This window comes from Seriola lalandi, unplaced genomic scaffold (genome assembly GCF_002814215.2).
Source record: "Seriola lalandi dorsalis isolate HSWRI2012SDOR001 ecotype SW California unplaced genomic scaffold, Sedor1 jcf7180002054244, whole genome shotgun sequence".
NCBI lineage: Eukaryota > Metazoa > Chordata > Actinopteri > Carangiformes > Carangidae > Seriola > Seriola lalandi.
This window is the reverse complement of record NW_019524797.1, coordinates 193,982-212,566: the sequence shown is the minus strand read 5'-3', so window position 1 is coordinate 212,566 and position 18,585 is coordinate 193,982. Positions and strand designations below refer to the sequence as shown.

The following is an 18,585-nucleotide window of genomic DNA, read 5'->3' as shown; positions in this document are numbered from 1 at the left end:
AGAGGAGAGGAGAGGAGAGGAGAGGAGAGGAGAGGAGGAGAGGAGAGGAGAGGAGAGGAGAGTATTAGGAGTCATGGAAAGATGTTCTTCTTATATATGTGTCGCACATTTGTATTACATTATCTAAGGGTGAAGCAGCTATTAAGAAAATGGTTTTCATGATACTGCTTATATCATCAGTGACAAAAACAGCAATGTGGACTTTCATTGCTTCTTGATAACCATGTATCTAAGTCTTAACAGGGATACTAGTTGTCTTCTGCCATCATCAAAATGCTCTGTTACACTGCAATTGTGCTCCTGAGACAAACTAATCTTTGACATGCGGCACCACACAGACCACCTCTGCAGACTTCCATCTAAATGAATACATGGAGTGCAGATGATCTGACACCACTGTTGTGTAGTAGTCTTGGGTATACAGTTAGTTACTTAGCAAGGTGTACGCTATCTTTTACCATTCAACCTGCAGAAAGCTGCCTCTATCTTTTATGCGCAGTGTGTGTCGTATGCACTGCCTGTGGTTTCAAAGAAAAATCCTCAGTAGCACGGCTACTGTAGGCCCAGATGAATACCTACAGAAAAAAACTGACAGACAAACAGCAGCCTTGGCCTTTTGTAAAATACAATGCAGCAAACACAGCCCGCAGCTGCTGATCTGGCTCGAAACTGTATAGAAAATGAGTCCTCTTTACTGAGCTGCCACAGACCGTTGGAACAAGGAGGAAACAGAAAGGCATCTGTGGAGAGTCTGGAGAGGAGTGAACAAAGTACTTTTCCCTGCAAAAACAGTAATAACTGAGGGGATTTTGCAGGAGGATATATCACAATCTAGGAGCAACACAATCTTAAAACTGTAACATAACCTTCATGACGTGCAAGGCCAGACCTGTGGACATGGAAGTGGAGGAAAATTTGCACTGTAGCTGTATTTCATTGTGTGTTTACAATATGAATTTTATCAACATATAAGGAAGCAGTAATTACTAACTATGTATTTGGAAATACAATGTAGGTGCAAAAAAGCTTAAAAAACACAATTATATGGTTGAAACTAGCCTGACATGAACAAGGTCAGAAAAATAAATTGGTATACCATAATTGAAATGAGATAAAATGGTCATTAATTTAAAGTAGTAAAAAAGTAATTTAACATTTACCAAGGCTTCAATAAAAATTCTGACTAAGAACATTTATTACAGATTCTTAAATTATTACACATTATTACTTAATAATATTGACTCTGAATTATGGACAGGTCAGTAATGAACTGAATAAACTATTTTCTCCTCCACAGCCTCACCTTAACATGGCTGTGCAAATCTGCCCCTTAGGCAGAAAATCCTACCTCTTAAGCAGGAACTTTTCTGCACTTGAAATAATCACACACACTGACTGTATCTCCTCTCATTATTTGCACAACTCTTTCGTGAATGTATATGCATAAAGGAGAGAAGTATTAACTATAAGTGAGGTATATCTCCACATCACTTTACTCATTTAATAAATAAAATGCACATCACTACAGTAGGTACAGAGTGCGTCAGAAACTAGCCACTAAAAAGCTCTGTAAATCATAGCCAGAGACACAAATCTGCACTACAGGCCAGGTAGAGACTTCAAATGAAGTGGCACCAGAAAATGCAGCCTTGATTACTTAAGGATCTGGATCCACAGCAAATTCACCATCACATGAGAGAGGAGGACAGTGCTGCTTATTCCAGGGTCAGGGAGTCTGAATTTGCCAACCAGGCTCACACTGTTTAATGAATGAATACATTTTCTCACTGCTCAGACCCCATTAAACTTACATATGCCCTCCAGCATCTCTGTCCTCCACTGTGCTTGCAATTCACTTTGAGCAGACTGAGACTGTAAATAACACAGATTATTTCTCTGAAACTACGGTGAGAATTTAAAGATCAAGTCTATTCACTAACACTGAATTTGAAAGAACTAATGAAGGTAAGAGAATTATTAATTAAGATATGACTTCTAAAAAAACAACCAACCTGAGATTAAAATAAATAAATAAATAACATAAATAACAAAAAATAAAATTCAGTGATATCTGGTCTATCCTACAGGGCTACTGCTAACTATTATCATTATTGAATAATTCGTAAATTATTTCCTACGTTTTTTATTTGGCATATAATAAATACTGCCCATTACAATTTCAAAGAACACAATGGGGCATTTTCAAATGTCAAAACCTCAGGATATCCAATTTCCTACGAAAGAAAATTGCAGTGAATTTTTGTCATTTTTGCATTGAAAATGACTTGCTCATGATTTTTTTCAATGGATTAATCATCTAATCATCTCAGCTCTATTATCTCAACTCTGGATATGCACAACTTTAGTATTCAAATGCTTTGTAGAAAAGTGACACAAGGCCTAAGGCTTAGGGTATGAAAAGTAATACGAGCTTTAACCACTGTAAAAAATAATCTAAAATTGTTTGTTATTATAGCGGTTAATCATTTTAATCAATTTTCTAAAAGCTTATTGGGAGATTATCTTAGCATCCAATGGGTGCACAGCACACACTGTTCAGGTCATAAGTCTAGTACAGGGCTGACACACACAGAACCAATCACATCTACAGGTAGTTTGGGGTTTCACCTAATAAGTTGTTTTTGGATTGCGCTGCACAGTCAATCGAAATATAATCAAAATCACAATATGGGCAAGTGCAATATCCAAATCAGGAGCTGCAATCTTACTGATGAAGGTAAAATGTGTCACACAACCAATCCACCTGTAATCGTAATCACATATCGAAATATCTGCAAAAATAATTGAAATATGTTTTTTTTGGGTTTTTTTGCAGATAGTGCAGCTCTATTTTTGGACAATGGAGGGAAATACAAAAGAAACCAACACAGACACAGGGAAAACCAGTACTAGCTCTGCAATCATCATCCAGCTTCACTGCTGCTACCAGGACACTGCCTAACCTTGCTTCCAATTTTCTCTGTACCAGAATGGGTGTAATTACTAAGCAGGCGCCACTCGAATGCTTTCTTCGTTGAGAGTAATCTCCACTAATTCTATGTGGGTGATTCAGGTAACTTTGACAGCTTCGTGCTCCTGTCTGACTGTGCACATGCTCCAGGTGCTGATTATGAAATAATAATAGACTGCACAGTGGGGACAGTAACTCTCTTAATTGAAATCAGCAGGTCCTTGCTTTATTCCTTCTCTGACGGAAGCCTGGGCAGTATGTCACCACAGTCATGCATAAAACTGAGCCAGAGCCTCATTCAGCACAGATATAGTCTTTCACAACTGAAAATTCACCACAACAGAAGCCTAAAATTCTTCTTCTTCTTCCTTTATTTACTCTCTCTCCCTCGCTGATCTTCCCAGCAGGTACCGCTCAGAAAAAGAAAAAAAAACCTGGCTAAGCACAAGGACAGATAGCAGCAAACACAACGCTCCTGCCGTGCTGTGGTGTCTGTTTAAAATAGCAACTGTAGCACACATCCCCCATTTACTGAGAAAATCAGCAGCACATAAGACGCAACTGAACTGCGTCATCATCTATGTTAAATACTATGACATCAAACAACCTGGCAGAGGGTCAAACTCCTATAAAAGCTTGTTGAACTAGCCATACAAACTGATCTGAGAGAGAGAGAGAGAGAGAGAGAGAGAGAGAGAGAGAGAGAGAGAGAGAGAGAGAGACAGAGACAGAGACCTTGTAGAAGGAATAATACGGAGGAAACAGATGGATGATAAATTCCACAGGAGGCAACAGCCCTTTGTGCTTCCGTCAGCAATTCTGACAGGCCATGCCTAAAGCGGAGAACACAGAAAAACAGAGAGGGGGAGGACTGATGGATAGTGACAAATGAGTGGCTGAGCCAAGGGAATCACTCACAGAGGAGGAAGTAGATGAGTTGTATCTCACTCAGCGGCGAGTAAGAGGAGATGAGAGTAAGGCGAGGAGTGGAGAGGAAGTTTAAAAAAAAAATAAAGACCTACAGCCATGGTGGCAGGTGAGAGGAAATTAGTATGAGTGTTGGGAGACGATAAGTGAGATCGATGCTGTCAAGCTTACAGGAGACTATAAGTACAAATTACGAATGAGTCTGAATGGGACTAAATGCTCAGACAGCTATTTAATAGCCAGCTGTGACACCCACACATCGTTGTATTCATACATTCAGAGCAGCTGAGCTGAAGGCTGCAGTCTGCAATTACACACACGCAGGCTCTGACGTTAACCAAGCTCTCCGTTGAGCAATTCCACATCTTGCGCAAAACATCTAGCATCTAGTCAGTAAGAATCAAGCTGGACTCTTGCAGCTGACATTTGCATTCATTCCCATTGAGCAGCGCCAATACTACATTGTCATTACAAGAAATTAACACAATCCCTGGTTTAAACAGTTTTCAGCTAGCTGTTAATGGACTATCTCTTTAAGACCCTTCACTGACAGATGTTGCATGGGAGTCATGGTGTGATCCACAACAACCCCTGCTGCAAGGCTTATCAGACAAACTAGCTTAACCTACAAATGCTCTGTATCAGACGACAGACACAAAATCAGCAATGAAAAGAATAACATTGACAACTTAAAAGTAGGTTAACCTTCAAAATTGTGGTGGATATTCAGATACAATCATCCTACAAATGGCACGATGAAATACTAATTAAGTCAAATAGTGATAGAAACTATGATAGAGCAGTGCAGTGTCTGATACTATCACTAGCAGGAAGCTGATGTGGTTGCACATTCATTGTTGTTGGTGTTTGATGTTTGATAACATTATGACATTAAGAATGTGATAGCCTTTATTCCTTGATTAAAATAGTGAGAAAAAGAACACAGTTTAAGAGGGTTGACTCCAGCAGCCTTTAGTGATGCATTTTAAAATACAATGTTGCCCATAAAGTTGAAATAATTTTGTTTCAGACGTAATCCTCTGTTTATTCCTATTCAAATGCATCAGTAATCACTTTTGACCAGGTGCAATGATTACATTATGTGTCCCAATTACCCAGGTGAAATGAAATAAATCACATTGTCACAATCATTTCATGGAAAGAGGTAAAAAAAAATATTTTATTCCAACTTTATGAGGAACAGTGTATATGTAAGTAATATAATAAGTTTTGCATGTTGATCTTATCTCTGTTCAAGCAGTCATGTATTTCAGAGACATCCACGGCTGCTTTGGTCAGTAACATGCTACTGACTGATACTAATGAGTGAAATCACACAGATTTACAGCAGTAGTCTGTTTATTTACTCTGCTACAACGCAGGAATACTGTTTACTTTATAGCAGATGTTTCGGCCTACAAGATTTATGTGTGTGTATCTAATGGCTGTTTAGAAAAGGTTGTATTAGAAAATGTGTGTTTTTCGGTCTATTTTGCATAGTGACACATCAGGTATCTTTAGAAACAGAATAAAATCCTAATTTGTTTCACTGTACAACTTGTTGCGAGGTATCAACTAGACTGGCTTTTTATTTAATGGGATTTTTTAAGCAATTATTAAATGCTGCACTAATAGCATATCAGGGCAGCCTGAGGAATATTTAAAACCAACTCAACCCACAGCATTAGCCGATCCACAGATGAATAATGAATAAACATATCACATCATACTATGAAGAGTTGCCCTCTGTTGTAAACATTATATTTTAATGCTCTCACAGCCAATGTCCAGTGGCTCAAAATACGGCACAGACAGGTGAATGCTAACTGTCTGTAAACCATCAACCTGAAAACATTTGGCAGTGGTAGTCAATAATGGATCTGTTCAGCGCTGTATATCTGCACATGCAATCTCACTCTCTCTCCAGTAAAGCCTTGTTTTCCACTGCATGTGAAGGTTGCACTGACTGAGCAGGCACACACTTGTGAAATTGCCCCAGGTGCATGAGGCACGCGCCATCAAGCATGCTAGAAAAAAAGGCATCTGCAGCCAAAGGCACCCTGCTTCCATTTTTTTATCCTCTGATACAGCTAAGCTCGACAATTAACAATCACTAGACAGCTATTGGTTCATTAGTCTGTTCTGTGTGGAGGTAGGCCTTCTGAGCACCTTTCACACCAGGGACAATGAAAACACCAGTTAATGCAGCATGACTGATAGCAGTTAGACTCAAGAGCCCAACATATACCTAAAGAAACACATACATGCATTTACAGACATAACCACATCCAATAGTATACTTTAAAGTCGCCACTAAGCTATATTAAATAATGCTGTGTCATTTACATAGGAGCACACATCTCTATGTTGATGATGCAGTCTTATATATATATACTATAATGCTCCATATATTAGCTTAGCTACTGGACAACTACAACTTGCCTTTAACTGCCTCCTGACAGTGCTGTTAATCTAAAATTAGTTTTAAATGCATTCAAATCAAAATTCCTGATGAAAACCTGTAAAGGACGGGTCTGTCAAAGCAGATTTGATATGACAAACTCTCCTTTACAACCAGCTTCAACTGGCCTATAGAATACAGATGAACTTGACAAGCCTGTTTTTACAGATTCTGCAGATAGAGATTTGTGCAGATGAATTTTCTGTAATTAATGGATCATGGTCGGCATCTATAGCCTATGCATGAGTCTACTTCTACGTCTCTACACAAGTTTTGTAACAACCTTCTCTCTATGTCGGAAAAGAGCATAATTTTCTTTATTCTTTAAACCAGTCTAATTGTTTAATCTAACTTCCCTTCTCTTAAATCTTGACAAACTCAAACACAAACACAAAATTCCTGAAGCACTTAGGCCTGCCTTCACATATACTGCTCCATCCTCCTGGAATAATTTACAACAGATTAAAAGACATCGGAGAGGAGGGTACTTATATCTTAGCCCACCTCCCTCGTGTCTCATCACTGATACACACACAATAAATTCAGCCTGTAACGTTATGACACAATCAGCCACAACACAGCAGTGACAAAGCAGCAAACAGTTATTCACTCAATGCACAAAACTGTAAAGGGAGACACTGTTAAAAACAAGTAATGCCTGCTTTAACAAATTTTTCAGGTATGTGTCTAATCTTAACCATGGCCTCATTTACTAACATGTCTGTTTCACAGAAGACATTTTGACATGCCACAGTAGGAAAAGTACAGGTGTAGATTATAAAATGAATGATGGATGAATTTCATTTAGCTCCTTCAGTTTCAGGCATCTGGTATTGTTCATGCTGGCTCACTGTCATGGCTTACTGGGACACTTGAATAAAACAGAGCCATAATTAATGTTATTACCAACACCTGTGCGTTTCCCTCTGTGACAACTCAAAATGTCTACTGAGAAAAAGGTCTAATTCACGTCCTCTAACACGTGCATTAGTGTCAGTTCAAAAAAAAAAAAAACACCCTTGAAATAAAATAAAAAATGAATGTCTATGTGCCAGGGGTCTCAGCCTGTCTCAGTCAGCCATAGTGGCTGCTGTTTCTTCATCAGTCCTGCTCCTTGCCAAGTGTTGCATTTTCTGACTCCAGTAACTGCCAAGATGGTGCCAAATGGAAAGCCCACATTAAAGCGTTAATGATTTCTGCAAAAAATATATATAACGTTTTTCTACAGCCTGGCGGTGACAGGTGGTGATAAGTCATGGTGCCATAAAATCTACATATTGTTTTTTGAAAACAAGGGAGGGGGACATAGAGGAATATTCTTCCTGTGGAAGAGGTGGTAAAAAATCGTAGCTACACCCCTGACTGTTCCTATATGGCAGTTAATATTTACAGCTCTACCATGCTTTATATTTGTCTTTCAAACATCTGTCTATTCCTCTCCTATCCTCGGGTTGTTGCGTTACTGACTAGTCACGACTGTGCCTACACGAATGGACAATACATATCATACGGTGACACATACAGTATCTATAGGACCTAACTTCACCTGCTCTCCTCATCCATTCAGCTAAGTTAGCTACTAGCCTAGCTTACCAATTCCTTGCTAGCAAAGATGAGTCGGGACTTTTGGTCACAGCGGTAGCATCAGACACTTAAATGGAAATGGATATGAGGATGATGAAATTCACATTAATGGCGGAAAGGGATTATATGACAGGTGACAGCGTACCCATGTCTGCGGCGTCCATCCCGTAGCTAACTCCAACGACGGTGTCCGCATCATCGGATGCTGCGGCCCCGGATAGCGGGCTCCCGTCCCTGGCCTCCGACAGCCCGACCGCTCCCTCGGCTGCTGCTTCCATTCAGCCTCCCGGAGGAAAAACAGGAAAGCCCTCCGAATGATAGACCCACGGCGACGGTGCTACCCCGCTGGGATGAAGGAGGAATGTGTTGTCTGATATGTAACAACAGTCAAACGGAAGAATATGTGATAGTAATTCGCGACGGTCCCTTCATCTGTGCGATGTTTCCTTACGACGGCGGCACGGAGCCCTCTCCTCTCCGCTCCTCTCAGGTCGACCGCACCGCACTTGCTGCTGCTACAGAAGCTGCTGCTGCCTGGTTTTGTGCTGCCGGGCGCTGTGGCTCCCTCTGCAGGAGGCTGGGGGAACTGCAGCAGAGAGCTGCGTGTGTCCGCTTTGATGCTCTTAATCACATTCAGAGGTCAGCCTGAACTGATGGAGTGGGAGTAGACACATGACAGTGACATCTCCTTGTGATGAATCAGTATCCCCCTTTGACGTGCATCGCTGTATTCCTGTTTCAAACAACAGGAAAGTAAAGGAAAAGTTGGGAATAGAAACCATTAAAGTCAAAATTGACTATTTACATCATGTTATGTTGCATTTCCGCTAGTATCACATCTTGATGCTTTCAGATCTGAAAACCCAATCAAAATAACAATCTTATTAAATAGGTTCTATTAAGAACCACACCTTTTCCTCAAGTTTTCATTCCACCTTTTGCATTTTGATCTTGACTTAACTGGTGCCCATGCAAAGCAAACAGGCCTATGCCCTCACTAATCACCATTGGTACTAAACCCCAGCATCCTAAATATATCATATCTACTTGGACTATATTGGATGCTTTCCTTTGGCTGAATTAATTAGGTTTCTGGCTCAGAAGCAAAAGTAGTTTTCCCTTAATTAAAGTGCTGATAACACTGTTAATATTGGCTTGTTTGCTGACAATGTTTAAAGGCCATATGACCATGAACCAATGGTATTATAAGAACTCATTGGTACTGCAATATTACTGAACATTCATCTGTACAATCCTTGGTTTAATATAAAAGCAGTTTGACTAAAACATCATACTGCTATTTGCTTCCACTATCCTTGTGGACACAAAGCAACAACAAAAAAAAACTATCATGGAATTATCAAGAGGCATCTGTATTTGTTTATAGTCTTATAAAGGCCAGGGGTTCCCCACTTTATTTGTATTTGCTTGTGATCCATTGATCCTAAATCATGTCTCCATGACACCCCTTGAATTTTGAGCAATTCAATAAGTGATTTTCTCTTCAGAATATCACAATAACATTTTTTTTTTTTTTAAATGTGAAATTAATATTTCTGCATAGCATAATGTTGTTTTATTTCCCATCCTTTTACTCACCTGGCAATCCCTGAGATTAATGTTGTTACTCTTTGTAGGGTCCTAACCCCCAGGTTGCGAACCACCAGGTTTGTGTGGGATAGTGGGATTAATCATTGTTTCTACATTCATCTCTCGACTAGACATGTGACAATATTTTCCTCCCCACAGGTAAAATGATATCTACAAATCATATCTGTGCCTGTCATCTAAGTATTGAGTTGCTGTACTACAAATCCAATGTCCAATAGATAAGAATGTTAATATTATACATTTTTCTACCCAGGACAAATCCCAGTTTCATTTTAAGCTCTCGTGCTCACTTGTTAAGGTTTTTCTGACTCACACACATTCACATTTTTCAGTTTGACAGAAATGGATCTTGAGTCACTTTCATACAAAGATGCATGAAAGATTGTTGTACACATGAAAATCTACTACTACTCTATGAGCAACACTAGCACCACTTGAAAAATCCCAATGGTTAGCTGATTGACAATAAACATTCCAGACAAAACATAATTCAAACAAAATCTTAGTGCATTTTATTAGGAAAACAATGCCATGGATTACTCTACTACAAGTGTATATGATGGATTGAGGGATCCTCTCTCCTTTTCTCCAGAGAAACTAATGAATATAAGCTTGGTTATCCTCCCAGGAGGTTTGCACGCCATTTTCATCAGGTCTGCCCTGTCCGACATGCGGGTTTTTGAGCAGACCGTCACTGGTCTGGGGTTGGATCCAAACTATATCCACTGATGCTCGGAGAGGCAAAGAAAAGAGGGGAAAGGATGATGGAAAGACAAAATGAGTAGAGAATCAGCTAGTGAGGTGTCAGTCATCCATTAGGAGTTTAAAGGTATTGGGGGAGGTCCTTCTCCACCACCTGGAAAGAAAGCAAGAGTAGAAGTTGGCATCTACTGCATGTCGTAATGAAAGTGTATTAATAACACCTGGAGAGACGTAACAACACACAGTATCTGCAGTTACAGCTATAGTAGCGTACAGTTCTCTCTCTCAACTCCATTTTAAATCCAAAAATATATGTCTTCTCTTAATCTTGGTGTTTTGTTTATTCATTTAAATTTTCAATTCATCATTTACACAATGATATATCTAGCCAGATAAATAAAAGCTAAAAGAAAAAAAAGAAAAAGCATATACAAGTGGACAACAGTCAAGATCTAACTAAGTATAGTAATGGCAGATGCTTGTACATACACTTGGATCATCCAGGGGTCCATATCTCTTCACCACCTGCCCCTCTCTATTGATTAAAAACTGGAGAGGGAGAGAATAGGAAAATCATTATAAACAAAATTAACTATTTCACTTTTAGAATAAAGGAATTCATGAAAATCGCTTATGGGTTCCTTCAAATAATCATTCTATACCATCAAACATGCTATACTGTAGAAAGATGGCACCATATTAGCAATGATTACAAGCATAGACAATGAATTGTTTGCTTTATCAACTCTAAATACTGTACATAAAATATAAATTACTGATAATTAATATTTACCTTGGTGAAGTTCCACTTGATACTACTGCAGGAATGAAAATAAATCATATGTTAGAAAATAATCAGTGTGAACACTTTCATTCAATCAAAAACATATTTACCAGTGTGTGTCGAAGTGTCATGTCATTACAGTGTAAATACACCAACTTGCCCACACAGGCCTTTGTTTCATAATAAGATAAGTGCCACCCCATCTCTTTGCCCCAGTGTTCAGCGATTCACATGCTCGCCACTTACCTTCCAAGGAAACCTCTCCCGTTGGGCTGCTCCTTCAGCCACTTCCACAGAGGGTGAGCATTGGCCCCGTTCACGTTGATCTTACTGAACATGTCAAACTGAGCGTTGTAAGACTGGGCAAACTGTTTGATCTGAGATTCATTGCCAGGCTCCTTCAAGGTAAAACAAGTGAGAAATGACAAAAGACGTGAGTACTAGTCAGGCCTTGACCTTAGAGTAGATATACAGCTTATCAAATTATACATATAACAAGTGTCATTCTAAAATAAGAAAACTACTAAATCAGTGCTGTTGATTTCATTTACTACAGTATGATGTTGTTTTTCCCTTGAATGCACCATAAATATCATAGTTATAAAGAATTTTGTGAATAAACTCTTCCATCTTTATCAGTAAAGAGTACACTGTAAAGTCTCATGTAGATTGTTTTTTAATTCGTTTTGTCACATTTACATAATGTAAAATGTTCAGAGTGCACTCTCAGGTCTGTCCTATCATGCTGCTTTAACAAAACACTCCTGTGTCAGTGTACCTGGTTCCCAAACTGGTTTGAGGGGAAGGCAAGGATGCGTAAACCTCTCTCAGCATACTTGGCGTGCATCTGAGCAAACTGAGAGTAGTTTACTGGGGTTTTACCTCATTTAGAGGCAACATTGGTGATGATGACAACATCCCCCCTGTAAACACAAAGATACACATCCATAACGTTGTAGTGCTGGTGGACATGTAACGGGACACTGCAGAACATTTAGGGAGAGGATATATCATGCATAGATTTACCTGTATCTGTCTAGGGAAACCTCATTGCCATCAATGTCTGTTGCTGAGAAGTCATAAATAGACGTGGCCGTCTGCCAGTCCTCTGTCGGGGCAGACTGTTTGGGAGAAAGAGGGGTAAAAAAAAGAATTCAATGATAGGAGCTAATTTCAAAACTGCACAATCGGGTTTGTTTGTATAACAGATGAGCCAACATTAACACTTCTATCCTGCTGCATGAGTATTAGATAACAAGGATGGAGCACTAATAATCAGGAAATACAAGCATTTCATCCTTAAAAAGTAAAGGGGTTGAATTTTTTCTGGCTCCAAATCATTACACAGTTTACAAACATTTGATAGATCTTATTCCACTGATTAATTAAATTAAAAAGAAAATATGACATTCTACAAAAAAAAGCACCAGTCCTTTAATATAAACCATTGTTTCAGTCCAAATGTCATCTTTTCTTACCATAGCCTGCAGCAGGACAGAGAAAAGGACAGTGGACCCTATCAGGCGCATGACTGCCCTTCAGTAAGGTCCTCTGAAGGCAGAGAGCGATCAAATCTCTAAACCACTCAGTGGCTTCAGCTACACCCTATCTGTTGAACCACAATCTCACTACTGAGGAAGCTCAGTGTCCAGTGTCCTCATGTAAAGGGACCATGTGATCATTAACAGAATTGATAGGCTCCGATTCTCCAATAGGTCCCTCTCTGCTGTTCCACATCAGAAATGCACATTTGCTGTAGTCCACAGTTCACATCATTATCATAAACTCATGAAGACTGATGACTCCTTATGAAAGCAAATAATTGGGCCACGGGAGGCTGAACACCATGTGGCCAGGGCAAAGAGCAACAGTCTGAAGAAATGCATAAACCCATTACATAATCTGCTTAATATCAGGACGAAAAATAAAAGGTTACATCAGTGAATTGGCATGATTTGCAGCACACATAACCCCCTAAGTCTCACTATGACTAAGCCAAAAACATTTGTTCATTCAACCAAATAATCATAATGAGGGAAAACAAGTGTTTTAGTGTTTTAAACAGTTAGAAAATTGGTACTAAAGTGTGTTTCAGGCCAAGTCTGGCAAGTCTGCACAGAAAATTTGCTTTATGGCTTTGCATTGATAAATGATAACAAACCAGAGTACCAACCAAAATATATATATATATTTAATTAAATACTTACAGATAGCCTACTGTGTGATTCAAAACAGACATTAAACTAGCTAGAAAGATATGTTATCAAAATGACAAATTTTTGGATGTTCTATTGTCAGAAAGGGAAGATGCGATTTCTATCAGCAGTACAATCTTGATTTTCCATGATAAGACTGAGCAGTCATTATGTTCAGGACAGGAAGTAATTGTATATGTGTTAAAACAGTTTTCAGTAAATTTACTCCATTACTGTATGTATATACAACTATGACATATTTATACTTAATTTCAGTACTTTCAATTTAGGCTGTCATATCTTATTCCACCATATGTCAGAGAAAAATACTGCGCTATTTAGTGCTCTGTACATATTACTTAACAGATACTACTAATTAAAATGTTACTTGCCTAATTTTTACTTATACTTTTGCTACCTTAAAATGTTACTCATACTTCATAGCTTGGTATCACTTCTTTTACTTTAATAACACATTACCTAAACCTGAATATCTTTTTCCACCACTGATGATTTGTAAGATTTTGTTGCTATAGGATAATAGGATAAGCTGAAATAAACTTTGCCCACTGAAGTAATACAATTTCAGCTGTAACAGAAACGTGCTGACATGGCCTTGTGTTATAAAACCTTTAAAATGACTGCCTGTTGCTGTGTTTCAGATTGATAAGCTTTGATCAGCTGACACCAGCAGCCAAACAGAGGAGTGCTGCTTGTACCTTTGTACTACTCTTCCCACCCCGACACATTCAGTGAAGTAATACGCAGGCTCAAATTAAAGTCCACTCCCTGTGTACGCAGTGTTTATAATCGTGCTCCCACAGGCAGACAATCGGACTTGTTATGCAAATCGTGGAGGAGCAACAGTAACACTGTAGTAAATATCAATTTGGGCGACAACTTCACCAGTCAAATATGTGCTCTAAAAAGATTCACTTAGCTTATTATTGCTAATATGCAGAATCTATGAATGAATGGTTGATAATAGCATATCACAGCCACCACGGTGAGGCAAAATGGAAATAACACCCGCAACGCACGTCAAATACCGTTTGGGTTACGTTACCGTTGTGGATAAAACAAAGTACAGTACCATCGCCAGGAGTACTCCGCTGCTTGCCACAGCTCCAAATATGAAAAACACATGTAATGGTCTCATTTTTGTTAGAACAGAGGACACATTTATACAGATCCAAAGCCAAATTGTAGCTGCAGGCTCCGCCCTGCAGTTTGTTGTGAAACAGCGGTGGGGGGTCAGAGCCAATCAATACAACGCTGCTAGGTTATTAATTACTATTGCTATCATTATTATGACTACTAATAATGCTATTATTATTATTATTATTATTATTATTATTAATAATCATTATTATTATTAATGTAGCTTTTTGTCAAACTCCACCCATACACTACCAGTCAGTACGCGTCATCAAGCTGCGTCGGTAAACGAAAACGTGCGTCGCGTCGTCTGCTGGAGGAGGAGGAGAGTGATAAATTAAACAAAAAATATATATATTTAAATACATTTTTTTTTTTTAAAAAGAGGAACATTTGAGACGAAATGGATGACGAAGAGGAAACATACAGGCTATGGAAGATTCGCAAAACCATTATGCAGGTCCGTTGGGTTTGAGTGTTTTTTGTTTTAGCTTGCTAGCTTAGCGTGTAGCTCAAGTTAAACAGCGGCTCCGCTCTGTCATGTTGAACACACGGGGTTTTGTTGGTTTTATCGCCAGTGTGAGGTAGTTTGTTGATAGTGTTCCGTCAAGCCGCATATTTACATAACATATTTTGTGTGATTTACCGGAAACAGTACTTGTTTGTACAGGTACAGCTAGAGAGACTTTCAGCTGAGTTTTTCAGGAAGCACTTCTCTCAGACTGCGAAGCCTGAGAGTTGTTGAGACGAAAATAATGGAAAACATACATCGCATTGTAGTCGCTGTTAGAAGTGGTCAACATCCTCTAGTTTGTTCTAGTTAACTGTTAAATTAGTATGTTTTTTCTGGTTAACTCACTGACTTTATGGCCTCACCTACGTGCCCTCAGCTGTGCCACGATCGGGGCTACCTGGTGACACAGGACGAGTTGGACCAGACACTGGACGAGTTCAAGAGCCAGTTTGGAGACAAACCCAGCGAGGGTCGGCCCAGACGCACAGACCTCACTGTGCTGGTGGCACACAACGATGACCCCACCGACCAGATGTTTGTTTTCTTTCCCGGTATGTTCACATCCAATATTAGATACTAAAAACCTTACATCCAACCATCCAGCCCCGCATACTATAGCTGGGTTCGTTTTCGACTTCGAATGACCTGATGGTCAACGTGAACTGCCAGTGACTGCAGGGGTGGTGTATAAACAGCCTGCCGCCATGTTGGACACATTCTACTTCCTGTTGCATCAGTAAACTCACAACAATGGCCGATCTTGCAGAATGCACAGCTGTTCTGTTTTTGTTTTTTTATATGAAAAATATGAGTGTTAATCTCAATGTGTCAGACTATGCCTAGACACAATTTCACATCAGTCTTTTGACACGTGGAATTAAATGTAAGTGATGTTCTATGAAAACAAATAGGATGATGAGTGAAGGTGAGAGATAACAGTTTTTATAATTTCCTGTCAGTACAATAAAAAAAAGCAAGCGCCACCATTTCGTCAGGAGTGTGAAAATAAAATAAATCAAAGGGTTAAATATCTAACCTGCTAGGGTATTACTTCTTTTACAATAACAAACTCCTGAACTAAACTGTTTTACAGCTTTCTTGCTGGAAATGAAAACTATAGTATTTGTGTCCTTATGTAAAAAATGAGCTGCCATAAGGAGAAGATCAAATAAATAGGAGATAAGGATCTAAAGTTCTTAGCATGAAAACATAGAACACTTCATATGTGTCAGTGGAGCATTAAGATTATTAGGGCAAAGCTGTCATCACAGAGGTGGTACCCAGAGAACAGCAAAATTTCAAACCAGCATGCCTTACTTTAAGTCAGTGCTGCATTAAGTCGAATAAACCCTTATCTTTTCTTGTGATTAAAACTTTGAAAATTAACATTATGTTTATTTTGTACGACACATGCATCTTTGTGATAATATGAAATTATTTTTTTCCTCACTTTTCAGAGGAGCCCAAGGTGGGAATCAAAACGATTAAGATGTACTGTCAGAGGATGCAGGAAGAGAACATCACACGAGCCATCATTGTAGTTCAGATGGGCATGACACCCTCAGCCAAACAGGTAAATGTCAGATGAAAGTAATGCTAACAAGACATTTCTTTGATGAAAAGGAAAAGGCATGTCTCTTGATTACGCTGTGACTGTCTTGTGGTTATTTGACTTCTCTCTGTGTGTATGTTGGTCTCTTGGCAAAAACATATATGGAAATGTCTCCTTACAGTCTCTAGTTGACATGGCGCCCAAATACATATTGGAGCAGTTCCTACAGCAGGAGCTGCTTATTAACATCACAGAGCATGAGGTAAACAACATACTAATGAGTCCACTGCATTATCCCAATCGACTGTATATTTCAAATTGATCTTACACGCTCTGCCTCAGGGATATTTTTGTGTTTAATGCATTTCTTTTTTTGTTTTTCAGCTTGTTCCAGAGCACATTGTTATGACAAAAGAGGAGGTGACTGAACTTCTGGCAAGATAGTATCCTTTAAAATTGCAGTTGATCTACCTAAACACCACAATTGAGCTGTATCTACTGTCTTTATAATAGTCTTTAAGAAAATATGCATTTGTTGTCCTTCCTTAACATTTTTACCTCAGTAAATTAAAAGAGAGTCAGTTGCCGAGGATCCAGGCTGGGGACCCTGTGGCTCGCTACTTCGGCTTAAAAAGAGGACAGGTAAGACATCTAAGACAGTTTTAATTGATAGAATCTATGACATATGCATCCATACAGAGCTGCAGCTCACTCTTACATTCCCATTTACAGTGTCTGTGTGCCCTGACAGAAAAGGGGCAAAAATTTTCGTGTTCACCTGGGTGTTGTGTTTACAACGCTGATCAGAGCTGATAATTACCTGCATCTACTGCAGAGTCATTTGACCTGAGTGTGAATGCTGATTGTACCCTTTTCCGTTGCAGACAAAAACCTGATGTTAACAGGTCTTAACAGGTTTTTTTTTTTCTTTGCTGTTGTGATGTTGTTTGTGTTCCCAGATATCAGTAATTTGGTGAATACAGTGTTAGCACCACTGATATGAATAACTAAACTTCACAAACTACAAAAAATAAGACCCATGTTATAATAAACAATACTTCCTACTGAAGACACACTGACAGTATTTGCATGTTATTTGCTAATAAGCAGAAACTATTTGAATGAATGTGTGTAAGTATGCAAACACAAGAAGACTTGGAACAGAATTTGTGTTCAGTCGTAACTCATTTAACTGCCTGCAGTGTGAATTGTGCCAGAATCCAGCCTAAAATTCTGCTGTTTTTCCTAAACCTTTCCAGGTCGTAAAGATCATCAGGCCTAGTGAAACAGCTGGGAGGTACATCACATACAGACTGGTCCAGTGACAGACGGGTATGTTATATGGAATAAATGTGTTTAGGTTGAGACTTTCATTCATCTAATTCAGCATGTTATATTAGCCTCATAGATACATCTGATGGATAACATCAATCAAACGCTGTATGTGTCAACTTAGTCAAGACAACAGATCTAATCAGCCAAAACAAATGTGTGTAGTATGAGTGTGTTGATGCTTTAAATAAAAAATAAATAAAAATAAAATGTCTTATTTCTAGATGTTCTTCTGGATCAACATTTAGGAGGACCAGTGAAGGAAATTGAAGATGTTACATCTTTCATCACCCATCAATGGATTACCCTTCTTTGTGACTTGTTTTGTTTAGATTTAAATATTTGATCTTGTTACAGATTTTGTAAAATAAATGATTTAAAATGGAACTAAATATTGTTTCCTTGAACTGGTTCAGTTCATGTAATCTTACCCTTTGCTTGCAAAAACAAATATTTAACTTAAAGCAGGGCAAACCAATTTCATAATTCTACATCAGGCTATAATGGTTTTAGATGCCTACCTTTTTTTTCCTTTTGAAGGCCATGCTGCACCTGCGGTGGACTGACGCTCTTAGGGTTATCTGTCTACTCTCCCTCACATCACAATGCAAAGTTACCACCCACTATAGTAAACTTCCTCCAGTACCAGGAAGTGATTGCTCTGTCACTGAGATTTGCCACCATTGGTAGTAACTAAACTCACTTTGGGTATTTTGTTCCTACCCAGGTTAAGGTAACTGTTCCCCATTTGTATTTACTCTGGCCTGTAAAATACAAACATATCAAAACAAGAT

General features: G+C 38.9%; 3 protein-coding genes across 7 annotated transcripts in view; 1 reads left to right on the top strand and 2 right to left on the bottom strand.

Moving 5' to 3' along the window:
- pip5k1ca (phosphatidylinositol-4-phosphate 5-kinase, type I, gamma a) overlaps nucleotides 1-8,457 on the bottom strand; it is a 46,822-nt gene extending 38,365 nt beyond the window's left edge. For 2 of the 3 annotated variants that reach the window (XM_023404462.2, XM_023404464.2), the window contains exon 1: nucleotides 8,089-8,456. In XM_023404462.2, coding sequence (XP_023260230.1) covers nucleotides 8,089-8,221 — 133 coding nt within the window. In that variant the 5' untranslated portion in view covers nucleotides 8,222-8,456. Of the gene's footprint in view, nucleotides 1-8,088 lie in introns of all 3 variants that reach the window. The other variant, XM_087173498.1, reaches the window with a different exon arrangement.
- Nucleotides 8,458-10,043: 1,586 nt separating this feature from the next.
- Nucleotides 10,044-14,466, bottom strand: gpx4a (glutathione peroxidase 4a). Of its 3 annotated transcripts, none has more exons than XM_023404411.2 (7): nucleotides 14,329-14,466; nucleotides 12,067-12,161; nucleotides 11,819-11,963; nucleotides 11,287-11,438; nucleotides 11,050-11,074; nucleotides 10,746-10,805; nucleotides 10,044-10,410 (listed from the first exon to the last, which is right to left on the bottom strand). In XM_023404411.2, exons 1-7 carry the CDS (start codon nucleotides 14,392-14,394, stop codon nucleotides 10,378-10,380), a joined length of 576 nt encoding a protein of 191 aa, XP_023260179.1. In that variant the 5' UTR covers nucleotides 14,395-14,466; the 3' UTR covers nucleotides 10,044-10,377. The 3 variants fall into 3 exon arrangements, with proteins under 3 accessions (XP_023260179.1, XP_023260178.1, XP_023260180.1); XM_023404410.2 differs by having other exon boundaries at nucleotides 14,302-14,409; XM_023404412.2 differs by lacking the exon at nucleotides 14,329-14,466 and adding an exon at nucleotides 12,519-12,735.
- Nucleotides 14,467-14,672: 206 nt separating this feature from the next.
- polr2eb (RNA polymerase II, I and III subunit E, b) lies at nucleotides 14,673-18,183 on the top strand. The gene is made up of 8 exons (XM_023404409.2): nucleotides 14,673-14,853; nucleotides 15,284-15,458; nucleotides 16,365-16,480; nucleotides 16,641-16,721; nucleotides 16,844-16,902; nucleotides 17,023-17,101; nucleotides 17,719-17,791; nucleotides 18,016-18,183. Exons 1-7 carry the CDS (start codon nucleotides 14,797-14,799, stop codon nucleotides 17,782-17,784), a joined length of 633 nt encoding a protein of 210 aa, XP_023260177.1. The 5' UTR covers nucleotides 14,673-14,796; the 3' UTR covers nucleotides 17,785-17,791; nucleotides 18,016-18,183.
- The last annotated feature ends 402 nt before the right edge of the window (nucleotides 18,184-18,585 follow it).